The sequence below is a fragment of the Prionailurus viverrinus genome, chromosome A1 (assembly GCF_022837055.1).
Source record: "Prionailurus viverrinus isolate Anna chromosome A1, UM_Priviv_1.0, whole genome shotgun sequence".
In the NCBI taxonomy this organism is placed as follows: domain Eukaryota; kingdom Metazoa; phylum Chordata; class Mammalia; order Carnivora; family Felidae; genus Prionailurus; species Prionailurus viverrinus.
In genome coordinates, this window is record NC_062561.1 from 127,992,599 (window position 1) to 128,009,481 (window position 16,883).

The 16,883-nt window shown below is 38.9% G+C and overlaps 1 protein-coding gene across 4 annotated transcripts in view; it reads right to left on the reverse strand.

Annotated features, from left to right (window-relative positions):
• Window positions 1–16,883, reverse strand: part of PDE4D (phosphodiesterase 4D) — a 1,415,237-nt gene that overhangs the window by 339,638 nt on the left and 1,058,716 nt on the right. Inside the window, exon 1 of one of the 4 annotated variants that reach the window (XM_047855215.1) lies at window positions 15,613–15,824. The exons of the other annotated variants lie outside the window; for them this stretch is intronic. Within the exon in view, the coding sequence (XP_047711171.1) occupies window positions 15,613–15,701 (89 nt within the window). The 5' untranslated portion in view covers window positions 15,702–15,824. Of the gene's footprint in view, window positions 1–15,612; window positions 15,825–16,883 lie in introns of those variants that run through there. 4 annotated transcript variants of the gene reach the window in all.

Genomic DNA, 16,883 nt, shown 5'->3' on the forward strand with positions numbered 1-16,883 from the left:
AGGATGGAAACGATATTGGAGGATGAGGCCAGGTTTCAGACTCAGTCTCTTAAATTCTTACTTTAGATATGTCTTAGGGCTCTTGTTCAGTGGTTTAAATAATCCATGGAAAAGCAAATGTTCTGACAACCTCATTCTCAACATCTCAAAAAAAAAAAAGCTTATATTCTCTGTCTTTAGTTCTCATCTTCCCTGTCATTGGTGTTTATCTTAACACTGTTTCTATCAATGGAACCAGGAGTAGACCATTAAAAGCTACAGATATGTATTTATTTTAAGCATTTACAAGAACCCCCATGATTCATTTTCAGGGTCTACACATTTTGTCAGTGTATCAGTGTATTATGTTATGAAGTCTCTACTATACTAACAATAATTAGGATTAGTTTTGGATCCTACTAGGGGGACCGCAAGTGAATTTTGACTGATTTCACATGGAGGTAGAAATTTGTATTTTATTTGCAAAATTTACTCTCTCTGAAAAATTTATTCTTTTTAAAATGTTTTTCTTTTTTTCTTTTTTTTGAAGGAGACCATTGCTTCTACACACAGAAAACTCAACAGCATACACCTGGCCCAGTTTTGAGGCTACTTCCTCAGCCTTTGCCTCTTCTAGTCTGGAACTGTGAGCCACAGATTTTGGACACAGGATGTTGCTTCCCAAGTGATGGCAGATATCATCATATCTGTTATTATAATTGGTCCTGATAGCTTCTACCAGCTTAACCAGAGCTCCTTTGTCTCCTGAGTTCACCTGTGTGAAGGGGATCATGGTGCAGATCTTCCCGTGGACCAGATGCTCCAGCCTAGTCTTCCTCTTGATAATGCAGAGGGATCCTCATCTGATGATACAGGGCAGGCAGGGAGACTACCAGCTCTATAGGATCCATATCATGTGCCATCACTACCAGCTGAGTTTTCTTGTTTTCCACCAAGATGGTGACAGTACTAACCCTGCGGAAGGACTGGTGACCTCTTAGTATGGATTTCTCCTTTGCACTTCCAATCTCCTAAACCCTTTCTACTCATCCCAGGGTCCAAGATCAGCATCATTAGCACCATCTTGGAGGTTGCTAGGGATGCAGAATCTCAGGCCTTATTCTTGACCTACTCATTCAGAATTTGCATTGTTTTTTTTTTTTTTATTTTTTTTAAATTTTTTTTTTCAACGTTTATTTATTTTTGGGACAGAGAGAGACAGAGCATGAACAGGGGAGGGGCAGAGAGAGAGGGAGACACAGAATCGGAAACAGGCTCCAGGCTCTGAGCCATCAGCCCAGAGCCTGACGCGGGGCTCGAACTCCCGGACCCCGAGATCGTGACCTGGCTGAAGTCGGACGCTCAACCGACTGCGCCACCCAGGCGCCCCATTCAGAATTTGCATTGTAACAAGATCGTCAGGAGATGGGTGTACATCCAGTTTTTAGAGGCACTGGCCTAAGGCATAGAACTTAGTATTTAATTACAAAATGTCTTGTTCCTTTCAGCAAAAGTGTCAGTTTCTCTTCAGTTTCTAGTACCAAGCATAAGCTATTGATTGAAAACAAAGAAGAAAAGGAAAAAAAAAAAACCTTTCTAAGGTAAAAATAAAGCCTGAAAAAATCATGCCCTTTATTTTATTTTCCAAAGTTTTATTTTGCTGTCAGATTCTTTTACAAACCACTGTCTCAGAATAAGTTCCCAAATGGAGGTCGACTGTGATCATGCCTGGTGGACCCATCTGCATTCGATGACTATAGGCTGATTATCTACTTAAAGGATGATCCTCACCCCTAGCACTCCCCTTTCTGTATGAATTTGAATATTTCATATCTTCCCTGTCCAGCAGGCAGGACAACAGGGAATGAAAACAAAGATAAGCCATTCCGGTCTTCTTTAGCAGTTTTGCTAAAAGATTTGATAGTCTGAAACACGTTAAAGTGAATTCTGTAGACTTTAATTTACCATAGCTCAGTGATAAATTTTAATTTACCATTGACAAAATGATTAGCTATCCTAGGCTGCAATTTGGTATGTATTGGGAAGAACATTTTCAGGACCTGGAAGAATTAATACAAGTTCCAGTGGGATCCAAGGAGTTTCAGGCACCAAATGTTGGTCCTGAGGATTATATTTTTAGTAAAACCTCATTTCTGAGGAATTTAAAAGTGAAGCTCAAATATAACAACTTCAAGAGCCCACTAAGGTAGAGATTAAAATTTAAAAGAGAACATTATAAATCCTTAACTCCTTTCCTAATTTTCAAGTCAGGTGACATTATATAGAAACTCTTATTTTCAAAGTTCATGATTTAAATGTCTGTCCAGAGGGGCACCTGGTGGCTCAGTCAGTTAAGTGTCTGACTTCAGCTCAGGTCACGATCTCATGGCTTGTGAGTTTGAGCCCTGCGTCAGGCTCTGAGCTGACAGCTCAGAGCCTGGAGCCTCTTCTGATTCTGTGTCTCCCTCTCTCTCTTCCCCCACTCATGCTCTGTCTGTCTGTCTCTCTCTCTCTCACTCTCAAAAGTAAACATTAACTAAATAAAAAATAAAATATCTGTCCAGTAATAAAGTATACATTGTTTAATGTCATGAAACCCCAAGAATACATTTCTACTGCCTTAACTTTCCTTTGTGTTCTGCTGGATATGCCGCCAATTAGAGAGACATAGGATTGGATTTTGAAAGCCTCAAGAAATAGGAACCACAGTTATTACACATGCTAAATGTCTTCAGTCATTGTCTAAAATTAATGATCACACTTTGACATGGTACAAACTGAACCAGGGTCAGCTTACTTACTCGATGTACCAGAAACCAGACTGGTATCATAAATCAGTTTATGATGAGATTTAGAGGGAATGACATACAAAAGGGGATTATATGTTACCAGGATCTTGACATTAAAAAAATAAATAAATAAAGACACAATGAGAAAGAAAGAGGAAAGAGAATAAAGGAAATGTACTGTATAATAACTTACATTGCCTATGTATTTGCTAGTGTGTTTAAACAGGTTAGGTTGGCTTAGGAAAAGTCCGAAACAACTTTTCTAAGAAATAATTTATGGGAGGGAAAACCTCATTTAAAGTGAGCATAGGATATATAGCTAGAACCAAAAGTAGAAGATGGACATTTTAAAACAGAATAAAATATTATTAATTGTTTTGGCTCACAATGGTTATTGCTGGGTTGACAAATCAATCTGGATAAAATGTAAGAATACGATTATAGATTTAAACTGAATACATGTCAAAGATGGGGTCAATTCTGTTTCTGCACAATGTGCCAAGTTTTCTACTAGGCCTTCATTCCATAGGTGTGTTCTATTCACCATGAGGAGAAACAGAATGTGAATGCCATACTATTCCTGGAAAATCAGGTTTTATGAATCAGAATATCCATCTCCTAGGTAATCATTTATTAAGATGCTGTCATTGAAAATGGAATACCTAGATGGCCTGCCCTTTGGCGAGGATGTGGAAAACTGGAACACTGTCTCAGAAATTATATAAATGGTACAATCACTTTGGCAACTTATTTGGTGATATCTAAAAACAAGCATAAACTGCAGTCCAGAAATTCTACTCTTTGGGATACATCCAGCATATGTATATGCACTCACACTTACACATTGACCATAGTCATTTGTTTATCAGGTGACATATACTAGAATGTTCATAGCATCTCTATTCATAATAGCCTCAAACTGAAATACCCAACTATATGTCAACAATAACATTAATGAGTAATTGACAGTATATTCACTCATGATATATTATCATGAGAATGAACAATCTACAACCACAAAAAACAATATAGATGAATGTTACTATTGCAATGTTGATGGGAAGAGGCCAAAACAGAAGAGTTTATATTATATAATTTCATTCATAAAAAAAGTTCAGAAACAGGCAAAAAAAAAAAAAACCTTCTGTGCTCTTAGAATTCTGGATAGTTGTTATCTTTGGAAGCACTGTGACTGCAGAGAGCACGAAAGGGTATCCTTGGTCATGTTTTATTTCTGGATCCGAGGGCTGGTTATATGAATATGGCTAAGGCTAAGCATTTTTTTTCCTGAGCTAGTTGCATATTCACACCCATCATCTTGAACCGATAGATTCTCATGGAGCACTAAGGGCTATATACAAGAAAAGAGAGTCCCTTTCCTTTTTACCAATACTGGGTGGGCAACATAGTTATTTTTAAGTCATCTAGAGCTAACAGACACATTAAGCCTTTCAAGTTCATTTCAAAACAGAAGACAATTGTCTCCCCTGCCAATAGTTTCTTCTTTACCTTTCTTGGCATTTCTGCAAGTGAGATCTCTCTGACATATCTGTTGTCTCAGTCCAAATGGATTTTCTTTAGGAAGAGGAAAACAGTGTGTAGGTTCCTCAAAAAATTAAAAACAGATCTACCCTATGACCCAGCAATAGCACTCCTAGGAATTTACCCAAGGGACATAGGAGTGCTGATGCATAGGGGCACTTGTACCCCAATGTTTATAGCAGCACTCTCAACAATAGCCAAATTATGGAAAGGGCCTAAATGTCCATCCACTGATGAATGGATAAAGAAATTGTGGTTTATATACACAATGGAATATTACTTAGCAATGAGAAAGAATGAAATATGGCCTTTTGTAGCAATGTGGATGGAACTGGAGAGTGTTATGCTAAGTGAAATAAGTCATACAGAGAAAGACAGATACCATATGTTTTCACTCTTATGTGGATCCTGAGAAACTTAACAGAAGACCAACGGGGAGGGGAAGGAAAAAAAAAAGTTATAGAGGGAGAGAGCCAAACCATAAGAGACTCTTAAAAACTGAGAACAATCTGAGGGCTGATGGGGGGTGGGAGGGAGGGGAGGGCACCTGTTTGGATGAGCCCTGGGTGTTGTATGGAAACCATTTTGATGATAAATTTCATATTTTAAAAAAAGGAAAAAAAAAAGAAAAAAGGAAGAGGCACCTGACGGTGGTTGTCCCTGAGTATCTCAGCCAAGGGTTAGGGGAGCAGCTCACACAAGAGAAGTTGTAGAGTATCCTCTTCCTCAACAAGGGGACACAGAACAAAAACGTGCCCACCACCAGCAGCAGCACCACTGGCAGCTGGCAACTGGCTTTGCTTAACACATTTTGAACTTCATAACAAATGGCTACAGAAGGTTATGGTGGGAAAATATCCAGTCATTTTCTAGGAAATGGTAAGTATATACATACGTAAAACAATTATAGGAGCAGTAAAATGTTTTTGTCTTTCAGTTCATCTGAGATCGAGACAGTGACGCTTTGGGGAACTCACGGATGAGAACTTATTATCAAGTACAACCCAAAAATGGCAAAAGGATTTTTCTGTTATGGTTTTCTCTCTCGTATGGTGACCACTCTTTCACTAGAGAATGCACTTACATCATCAAATTAATGTGATGCCTAAACAGGACATAAATCTTCCCTTTAGATGAGAACACTAATCAGATTCAGCTAGTTTTTCACTCTCCATCCATCTAAACACTGCAATTATGTGAAAAGAAAAACCTCTGGAAACCAAGGATACTTTACAAACTTAGACCTCTCTTCCTAGCCAATCCATTTTACTATCCTATATAAACAAATTCTGCCATTGCATTCCTTTATCCATAGCAACTTCAAGTGGATAATCCACAAATCAATTAAAGACAAGTTAATTGCCAAAAGGGATCAAGCAACAAGCATTAGAAGCATAATATTTACAGGCACCATCTGAAAATGTATGTGTTAGAGAAAAGTTGGGCTGACTGGCTCTCCCTGTAATCCAACAATTTAAATGTGTATGATAACTTTTGAAAATGAAAAATGCATCACATTATTTCTCCCAGCTTATGACATCTCTATTTTCAGGGCTGACATGGACAGATAAACCAAGCCAAAAAAAGGTACTACTGTAGGATATACTACTGCTATTGATTTTTAAATTCGATTTTTTTTAACTTTAATATTTTATATCATAGAACTTTTTGGGGATTACACAAAACAATGTAAAAGAAAGTATGATATCCACCCCCCTTTCCTTCTCCTCTTTGCATGTTTACACTTAAGGAGAAGCAAAGACAAATTCACTGAGGAGACTGGAGTCTGATATGACCAAGAACACAGTCAATAATGAGGTGAATATCCATGTGGTTCCAACAACTGGGTGCAATTCTTAGTTATGTCTTGCCTGCCTAGGACTGCAAATGTACTCACGGATATATGGAATGGACACACTTCAATTATATGTAACTAAATAGCTCTTTTCTTTATGAAGTCTTCCTTGATTTCTTCAAGCAGAATCTCCTGTCTCAGTACCTATGTTGTTTTATGTAGTTGTTAACTTGTTTATGCTTTCTTCCACTAAGAGGTAAGCTATGTGAGAGCAAAGATCTCATCCATTTTCCTTATTATATTCCTAATATAAGGTTAATACTGTCAGGTGGCTAGTAAAACACCAGACAAAGGGGTGTGCTAGAGCTGTCCACACCAGCTGAAAAAGCAGACTCTTCCATGTTCAGGAGTATTTCTAAATTGGTCATTATACCTACAACTGTAAAAAGTTAAATGATATGGGGTATCTGGGTGGCTCAGTCGGTTAAGCATCCGACTTCAGTTCAGGTCATGATCTCACAGCTCGTGGGTTCGAGCCCCACATCAGTCTCTGTGCTGACAGCTCAGAGCCTGGAGCCTGCTTCAGATTCTGTGTCTCCCTCTTTCTCTGCTCCTCCCCGGCTCATGCTCTCTGTCTCATTAAAAAAAAAAAAGTTAGAGAGGGAGGGAGCCAAAACATAAGAGACTCTTAAAAACTGAGAACAAACTGAGGGTTGATGGGGGGTGGGTGATGGGTATTGAGGAGGGCACCTGTTGGGATGAGACTGGGTGTTGTATGGAAACCAATTTGACAATAAATTTCATATTAAAAATAATAAAAACATAAACGTTAAAAAAGTTAAATGATATAAACTTATTAAATAAATGATGTTAAAAACACTAGTAATAAACATCCAAAACTCTTTAGTTCCTAGCACTTTGACTACATTGTTACATTATGTACATTCTTGAGTTCATTTACATCAACATATCTGCCTGCACTACAACGCACCTCTTGCCAACTCTCCATCAAGTGACCTCTACAACTTGAAATGGGCCACTGGGAGGATTTGAGGAGTTTTGAAATCAGCAAATATTACAAACAGCCTTTTTTTTTCCCTTTTGGTGTCTTCACAGAAAGCTGGCTGTTAACATTTACCAGCCCACTACTGAACAGGCTTATCATAGGCATTCAAAAATAGTTTGTGAATGAATGCATTCATCTTTTATGTGAGTTCTGATTACATTTGAGTGTTTGTTCATGGGAACATTAGTTTTTAACTTACTCCTTTAGCCCACCACAACGTTCATCTTTTTCACTCTCAAGTTTTCTTTTCACAAAGGGGCTTACATACTTCTTGCTCTTGAAACATCTGCCTTTCACATTTGATTGACTTCCCATAATTAAAGTACTATGTATCGACTCTGTCCACAGATCCATCTTTTCTCTGTAATATTTTAGTCGTTCCCCTTCCAAATTTACATTATCATTAGGTGTCAAACTATACAATTTGACAACTTTATTAGTTTCATAATAATGAAACTCCCTTGCCAATGAGATTGGCAATGAGATGACCAATGAGATTTTCTTTTGCTCTGATTCACAGTCACTCTGGGCACTTATCTAACTCAGCCTTACAGAAATTAAGAGGCTTTCTTCAGCCCCTTGTTAAGAAAATTAGAGAAGCTCTTCAATTATGGTTCAAATGTGAAAAACATAATGGAGGTTAGGAGGGGACACCGGCAAGGCAGGAGGTGGGTATTTGGCGGTGGCAAAGCACACAGGGGCGGTAGCCTCCACAGCTAGAAGAAGCAAATGAAGGGGTACAGAAGCAGATGTTCCCCCTCTAGGAAAGTGTTCATTATTTGCTGTGCTCAGTCTGAACAAGTCTTCTCTGGCCCACTCAACTAAGGTACTAGCCCTTAAAACTGTGTGCTGGGATTTCCTCAGTTTAATGACTTATAGCCCAAATTCTACTAGCCAAAAATCTAGAATCAACATAATGACAATATTATAAATTTTATTCACCACGAATACTCACATCCATTACACTTCTAGTTTTAAGCATAGTATGGCTCTCATGTTGACCATCAGAAATACTCACAAGCATGATTACAAACTCTCAGCAGTGGAAGGTATCTCTCCTTCTTCTGCTACCTTGATTTCTGCATGTCCTGCCAGGCCACATCTGACCGTGCTCCAGGCTGGTGTGTAGCTCCCAGCCACCTAATAGCATCAGTACTTTTATAATAACCACACACAATTTTATATCTTTCTGTCTGTGCTTGCTCCATGCACTGTCTTGATAGTACAGAGAACTCACAAGCTCTATTTCCCCTCTTCAACTCTGTGTCTGGTCAGCATTGCTAATTGCACAGATTCCTTTGGATGTTTGAGATATGTTTCTTTAAATTTAGAAAATCTTAGCTAATGCCCTCTGCAAAAACCCTAGTTAGGAAAAGGCTCTTCCAAATCCCTATTGCAGCTGTTGTAGGATGGGATTTTTAGATTTGTAGGTAAAGTGTCTGAGTGTAGTCTTCCTTAGAGGACTCTTTCTAGTATTTAGAAGCCCATCTTTTTGTGGTGGCTACCCAATTTTGACTCTCGCACTCCTCCCTAGTTGTAGAAAGTGGGCACCAAATCATTCTGTTTGCCGCCTTACCAAAGACATTGATTTAAGTGGGATCTACACTGAGGTGAGGGGGTGGGACATTGGAGAAAAAAATTTGTGCAGAAGCACACAGAACCATGGTTTGTACAGGTCTGGCTGTGACACCATCAAATTTCGTAACCTGGGTCTCTCTAGATCTTTAGGTTTTTCAATGTAAGATGATGGGTTTGAGCAGATGAACTCTTAGGTCTCTCCAACTTTAACTCTCTCTTCCATGAATTTTGGAAAAGGAAGCAGAGTGTCCCCATTCTTGTCAGTGGTCTAGAAATATTTGTTGATAGTTTCATTCATTCAATGTGTATACATCAACCACCTACACTACGTCACACACCCTTACAGGTGTTAAAGAGGTGGAAAAAAGAAGGCAAAAATCGCTGTCACATGGAACTTGCATTCTAGTATTACAATAACTAACATTTATTTTAGTGCTTTCACGTGCCAGGAATTACATATGATTAACACACTCCTCACAACATCTCATTTTACAGATAAGGAAACTGAGGCAATAAAGTTAAATAACTTTTCAATGTCTCGTAGCTGTGAATGAAAGTATGGAAATTTGAACCTCAACTGTATGGGTCTAGAGCCAGCCAGCTCCCAACCATCACTCCACACCACCTTCCAACGATGCAGATGTTTGACCTGCAAGCCGCCAGCTGTATTGCTCTAATCTGTAACCAAATGCAGCCCCAATGATGATGGGTAACCTATAAACCTATCTAAGAAGCATCACAAAATTGGTGAAATGGTAAGAGAACTGTGGGAAATGCTATAAAAGAAAGAGGGGGTAAGCAGCTGATTGTTAAATACATATTTTCGCTGAAAGGCACAATGGCTTTGTGAAGTAGGCATTTATATTTTCCATTTATAGACATGAAATCTACTGATGGCAGTTAGGGAAACCACTCAGTCAAGAAAGCAGCAGAGTTGGCATTCAAACTTCATCTGTTCAGCTCTAAAGCCAAAGTCTTTCCCCCTCTACTATGCTACCTCTGCCCACATGTGCAGTGATTGTCAACCTCTCTGCTATTCCTATAATGACTGTTATGTGGCCTATAAGGTAACTATTTCTTCCCATTTTCAATAATGCTATTACTCTCCATTTGGAATATGGTTAAGAAGGCCAGTTTAATATTCGCAAAAATGCCAGTGGAATAAATAGGCACGGAACAGGATGAAGTTGACCTCTTTAAGCTCAGACAATCTTCAGGCTCCACTGAACAGCTGGCCAAGAAGCAACATTTTGGCAGTAAAATAAAACCACATGACCAATGTATTTGGCCAGACGATATGAGCCAGATGGAAGCCCACAAACAAAACCCAGTGAGAGGATAGAGCCGGGCCACTTAACTCACCGATTAGGGATTGTTTGTTTCATTGTTTCTTAACATAAGAAATACTTACAATTGGGAATTCTTGCTCAATACTGCTCTAAACCAATATCAATTAGTTTAGATGACAGTTTAGGTATTATTTAGTAAGTTTCTATTTTCATTGACCACCAAGCCATGTTCTACATCAAATTGCAAAATGATCTCTTTTCAGGGAAAGATTCGGAGTTGAGCCCAGCAGGACAGTAAATCTATTGAATCGCACTTCTTGGGGCACCTGGGTGGCTCAGTCGGTTAAGCATCCGACTTCAGCTCAGATTATGATCTCGCAGTCTGTGAGTTCGAGCCCCGTGGCGGGCTCTGTGCTGATGGCTCAGAATCTGGAGACTGCTTCAGATTCTGTGTGTGTGTATGTGTGTCTGTCTGTCTGTCTGTCTGTCTCTCTCTCTCTCTCTCTCTGCACCTCCCCCAATCGCACTCTGTCTCTCTCTCTCTCAAAAATAAATAAACATCAAAAAAAATTTTAGAATTGCACCCCTCATTAAGGCACACTCCTCCCTGTGTGGCCATGAGAGGATTTGCTCAGGAAACTAGAGGTAGCAGACTGACTATTTAGAAGTCTAGGCTCTGGGACAGACTGCCAGGGTCCAAATTTGGGCAAGTTTCTCAAACTTCGCCTAGTTTCCTCAGCTGTAAAAGAAAGAAAACAGTTGATCTACCTCATGGAGTTGTTTTGTGGAATGAAGTGAGACAACACATGTACCTTACTGGGAACACGACATGACACATGTAAGTGCCTAAGAGAAATTAGATCTTATCAATTACTTACTTGTTACTTATATTACTCCAGACTTTAGTCTCTGGGTGTGCGCGCGCGCGCGCGCGCGTGCGTGCGTGTGTGTGTGCTCGCGCGCCTGTGTGTGTGTGTGGCCTCTAATCCCTGAACCTTCAATTCTTTCTCCCTTATTTGGTGATATTTCTCCTCACTTACCCTATAGAATTAATGGAGATGAGCTGTGGGACAGTAAAAACAAGTTATCACATCTCTTACATCTGAAAAGCTTTACACAAATGCTGTGCAATAGGAGGCATGAATGTGGTTCTTAGAAAGTTATATCCCAGTGTATTGACTTGTTGGAGGCACTCATTTCCCTTCCTAAGGCCTGGGTTCCAGCCTGCTTTTCTAGTGGGTATTGCTAGGCTTACTTTAACAACGACTGAGGTGCTAAGGCTCAGGTTTTAGTCGTAACACAGCAGCTGAGACCGCACTCTCCTCTTGTCCCTGCTCATGGCTGTCTCTATCAGATGTCCAGATCCAAGCTTCAGATCTAAACATAGATTTGTAAGAGCACAGGGGATGACTTAAGGTCATTGATGGTTTTTTGTTCTAGTACATGTGGCTTTTCATGACTCTAATATCACTTGTGCTTTTGTTTCTTCATCTGATTGTTAATTCTCCTTTCCACTGATCAGTCTATTTCACGTTAAAAATACTTACTTCTTAGCCCTTCTACAAGAGGTACAGGTATGTGCAAATGAATTTAATGAATCACCTATTTAGCAGCTCTGTTAAACCGCTGGGGGAGCGATGTTGACTTCGATGTTGAAACTACCGGCAAATAGAGATTTGGAGATTTTCTGAGAATCGCAATTATTTAGAGTATTCCATGACCCCTGTTAGTATAAGAGACAAGAAAACTAGAACTGCTTTCTGCTTCTGGCTTGTGGGATGCTAGGCGAATCATGTCTGTCCTAAATGTACCTTGGATGGCTTTCTTTTCTATTTGCATACAACCACCCCAGAATCACCACATAAAATGTTTGTGTGGTTTTTTTCTTCTTTTTCTTTTAGCATCCCTTTCTGAGAAGACAGAAAGCAGAAAGTTTTGTGAATTGTTCTGGTTGAAAGACAAGACCATCTCTTGAAGGGTAACTTTCTATTTAAAGTTTCCTTGAACATTACAATACTTTCAAACAATAGCAATTAGATGAACAAAATGTCCTAGTGTTGTTCCCTTCGTGAGCTGGCAGAGTCCATCAACCTGCTAATTCTTAGCTCCTCATTCTTTCTTTCCTTCTCAGATCATTTTCTGTCCAAACTTTTAGGTACTATATTTAAAACTCCAACATAGGGGCGCCTGGGTGGCGCAGTTGGTTAAGCGTCCGACTTCAGCCAGGTCACGATCTCGCGGTCCGTGAGTTCGAGCCCCGCGTCGGGCTCTGGGCTGATGGCTCAGAGCCTGGAGCCTGTTTCCAATTCTGTGTCTCCCTCTCTCTCTGCCCCTCGCCCGTTCATGCTCTGTCTCTCTCTGTCCCCAAAATAAATAAACGTTGAAAAAAAAAAAAAAAAAAAAAAAAATTAAAAAAAAAAAAAAAAAAACTCCAACATAAATTCACACGTTATTTCTTCAAACCTAATGTGAGGAACACATCATTCCCTTTTCACTCTCCTCAAAAACATATATGAAAGATGTGGCTCTAAGTAATAATTGTCACTCATTCCATATCCAGAGAGGAAAATTAGTCTCCTTAGTGTGCAATCCTCTCTTTCTCTCTATCAAATAAAATGTGGCTTCATACACTATATATTAATCATATTTGGCTTTTTATAAAAATGTATTTTGCCCACAGAAGACAAAAATTTTGTCACTGTTGAAAAACTACTTTCAAATCTATTTTAAGCATTGTTTAACTGTCTAAGATTGTACTTCTCAGAGATGAAGAGTCATCCAATGTATATGATTTGCTCTTACTTTAACAAATCAGACTCTAACTGAATTCCACAGATTCTAGGCTTGGCTTTCCTTTACCCTGAATGCTACAAGAAAGTGAAAACAATGCCAAAGAAAACTATTCCAGATTAAAGGTAAGTGTACCATCAGTATCATGCATTCATGTCCATTCCATCTTCAAAGAAAAAATTATATTTTACTAGACACATTTCAGGATTTTACAGAATATGAAATATTTTTCTCGAGCCAATAGTCTTGTAAAGGGGAAATTCAATGAAGAAAAATTAGCTGATGCCCAGTTATTTCAGTCGCTTTAATAGTAAAATCATATCCAAACCCTCTCAAGGGTCAGGATAAGCTTAAGCTACTTCCGTTTTTTAAGGATCACATATGTTAAAAAATCAATTAAAAACATTTCAGAAACAAGGTTGCAAAATTGTGGGAAAATTTAAACATTTATATTAGTTTAACACCTTTAACCCCAGGAATGCTAGGCAATAAAAATGTGCCATTCAGAAGATAACTGTAGAATTTAAGTGTGTGTGTGTGTGTGTGTATGTGTGTTCACACACATACCTATATTGATTCACAGTGCATTTGAGGTGGTGTGACCTGTTAAAGTTTACAGTTAGATGAGAAATATCTTTTTTCATTATTGTCAGTACACTGCTGTAGCTGAATGCATAATCTTTTTGAGCAATGACAGACCTCTGAAAATGTGAGACCAGAGCGGTCAACTGGCCTCCGACTTCCCTAACTATCTCCTGAACCCCTGGCCTCTGATAGGCCCTGATTATTTCAACAACTTGGCTTTGCAAATAAAGCAGTGATGCCAACTAAGATAGTATAGCAAAATGCTTAATCAAATATGAATTAATAGCACTCCTGTCACATGTAAGGGAGCCCCAGGCCTCAAAGAATTTACAGTCCAAATAGAGAGACAAAACAGGACCCAAAGAATAGTGAAGACAGTTCATGCAAATAATTTAATTATTACATGGGCAATTCACATTCACATTAAAAGCCTATCAATGAGGGACAAAGTCTCTCAGGTGCCAAAGTGGATTGGTCCATGATGGTGATTCGGGATGTCACTCTTACCTCTTGTTATGAAAGAGGCTTGTTAGAACTAAGAAACTGGGCTGTATTTTGGAAAGGGTCAGAACTTGACCAACAGACAATGAAGATAACTTTGCCAGACTAAGGCAAGTTGCATAATATATCTGCAAATGATACAGTAGAGCTTACACTGCATTTTTTGAGATTTCTGAAACACTAGTCCAACATGCTATTCCTTTCACACTACCCAGTAGTTAGGCATGTATGACAGCCTGGGAATTATTATCAGATCTCGATGATGAGGGGAGTCTAGAAGCCACCATCTACTGGAAACATGCACTGTAATGTTACATATCCTTGATGAACTTACAACAATTATGAACATGCACATAAGAAGCATGAGATCCAAATAATAAGCATGAGATGTGGATTGATTAGAATGTAAAATATATAGTAGGGCATATAATTTCTAATGTTGAACCGTATACGTAACTGATAAAGTAATATAAATAATAAAAATACATTGTATTTATTTTGTTTTGAAATAGAAATAAATGAAAGTCCTACTTACATTTTTAGCTGTCAACTTTTACTTATCCCTTGTCAAATTTTGCTTATGCATTGTTACTATAGGTGAAGTTCATAATTTGATTTCTCTGATTTTACAGTTCCCTAATAAATTCCAAGGGCACTATCTTCCATACTGCCTAAAACAAATAATTTCCTTGAATTATTTTAAACCAAAATTTGAATTTTTTTATGCAAGTAAGTCAGAAAGTATTTTAATCCAACATTAATGCATACTTCTATATAGGCCTAGAAATTTCTAGATGTTACATTTGGTCTAAATAAGAAAGACATTCTCAAGATTTTGCAAAACAGTTTCAACTGTATTTGCTCTTCCTGAAACAGCTTTTACTGCTACAGACTAACCAATCAGAAACAAACAAAAAAAAGGGTGAAGAATCAATCTTTTCCTTGTAAATAGCTAGCATACTCAAGAAAAGAAGGAAATCAAAGATTTTTCTGTCTTCTTTCTTTTTTCTAGTTGTTTGGTTAAAATAAGCTAACTTGGATATAAAACAAAGTTGTCATTGACAAATTATTGAGGTGGTGAAGTGAAGATTCTTCATGTGATTTCTGCAGAAACCCTTAGAAATAACAGATTAACAAAACTTTGACTTTGATTTTATGGGGTCTAATTCTCCTGGACAAGATAATTATCATCTAGATCGCAGAGACAGTTTCCACTTTTCCACGTGAATTTGCCCAGAAACCCTTAGAGCATGAGAGTAGCATTTCCTTCCTTTGCTTGATTGCCTGTTTAATCAAACAAGACCCCTTTCCTGACATTTGAAGGATTCACTGAAAGTTAGTATGACCAGTGTAAGGCTATATTAACTCCATGAGGTATGTTAAGACCCTTGTTTTCCAGATGTGAGTAATAGGAATGTTGTTATTTGGTTTTTGGGGTTTTTTTTAAGTTCACCATTTGACTCTCAAAATCAGCTTTTAGAGTTAGTCAACTTCCTGCTATTTCTCAGGTTCCCACACACCCCAACTATTTTAAGGTTCATTTCTTTGTCACTCATATTTTGCATACTGCCAAACTAAAGCATGTTACAAGTTACATAGATCGACACAGGGAAAAAGAATATTTGCAGGGGGAGGGGGCTAAAGCCATAGACACTGATTAAAAAATTCTTCCCAGCTACAAAAAGTAAAGAGTGATACCTGTAGGACTTTGAGAAACGCAATCTTGTTTTGGCTCTGGGAGGTTGTCCTGGCACTGTGACTCCCTGAAGATCCCAAAGAAAAGCCATTTGTAAGGAAAGTGCCAGGATCACTGGAAACTGCAGAAAGTCAGAGTTGGTACAGGGTCCGGGGGCCAGAGGGCCCCGCCGCGCGGAGCAGGAGGCACAGGAGGCACCGGTGGCTGAGTGAGGGCATTTCCTCTGTGTGGTGGTATGCACTGACAGGGAGGTGGCAGCCTGGCTGAGGCAGGGGTGGAAGGGATGGCCAGGACTTCCTGCTGCGTGACACTTGCCCTTTGCGACAGAGCTTGCTTCACTCAGACCTTATCTCATTAATAACATGGGAAACACTCTCTCACAAATTTGCTTTTAAATATAGTCCTGATTAAACAGCAGAGTCACATGGCACTCCTGAAAAGCACAACACACACACACACACACACACACACACACACACGAAAAGTATGACTAAATGTGAGCGAACCTTTGTATCAAGTGTGAAGTTTAAAGAAAATGTAAATAGAGAGGCTTTGTTAAAAAAGAAGTGATTACATATCTACAAGGGGGAAATTCAACAAAGATTACTACATTTCACACAACTAGCTGCCTAATATAATTTTCCTTATTCCAACTTCTCTTAAAACAGGGATGGACATCATTATTTGCAAACCTTCCACAAGGATTTAATCATCTTGAAATACCAGCACCTCCCTGCAAGTCAGTGTGAGAAGAAAACAGGCAGATCACTTTCAAAGCTGTTGGCAGCTTTCCCCTCAAGGAGATGGTGCGTCACCTTGGAGAGTCAATTATAACGCATGACTTTGACAACAAAGATCAATTTTCTTTTTCATTTTCTATTCCCTAGAAACATTTCTTAACTCCCTGATAAATCCCTTGAAACAACTTTTGTTCACGTTAAATAAATGATGAAAGCCAAACACAGTCCTTCACATGTTTTATGAGTCCAGCACATCTCAGGGAGGCATGTATTTCAAGATACTGTATGCAAGGAGTCAAAGGACCCCAATGCCATCATCAGTCCTCACCGCAAAGTGGTATTTCATGTTAACAATGCAACATAATTCCATCAGTCCCTGTCCAAACACTGCCACATGGGTGACCTCAACTGTAAACCAAGGCAGAACTCCACTTCTCCCGGATAAGATTAGAGAGGCTTGGAGTGCCCAAGAGTGAAATTTAACCCGCTCTGAACAGGACAAAATTGGCCAAGAGTTGAACTTAGTTATCATC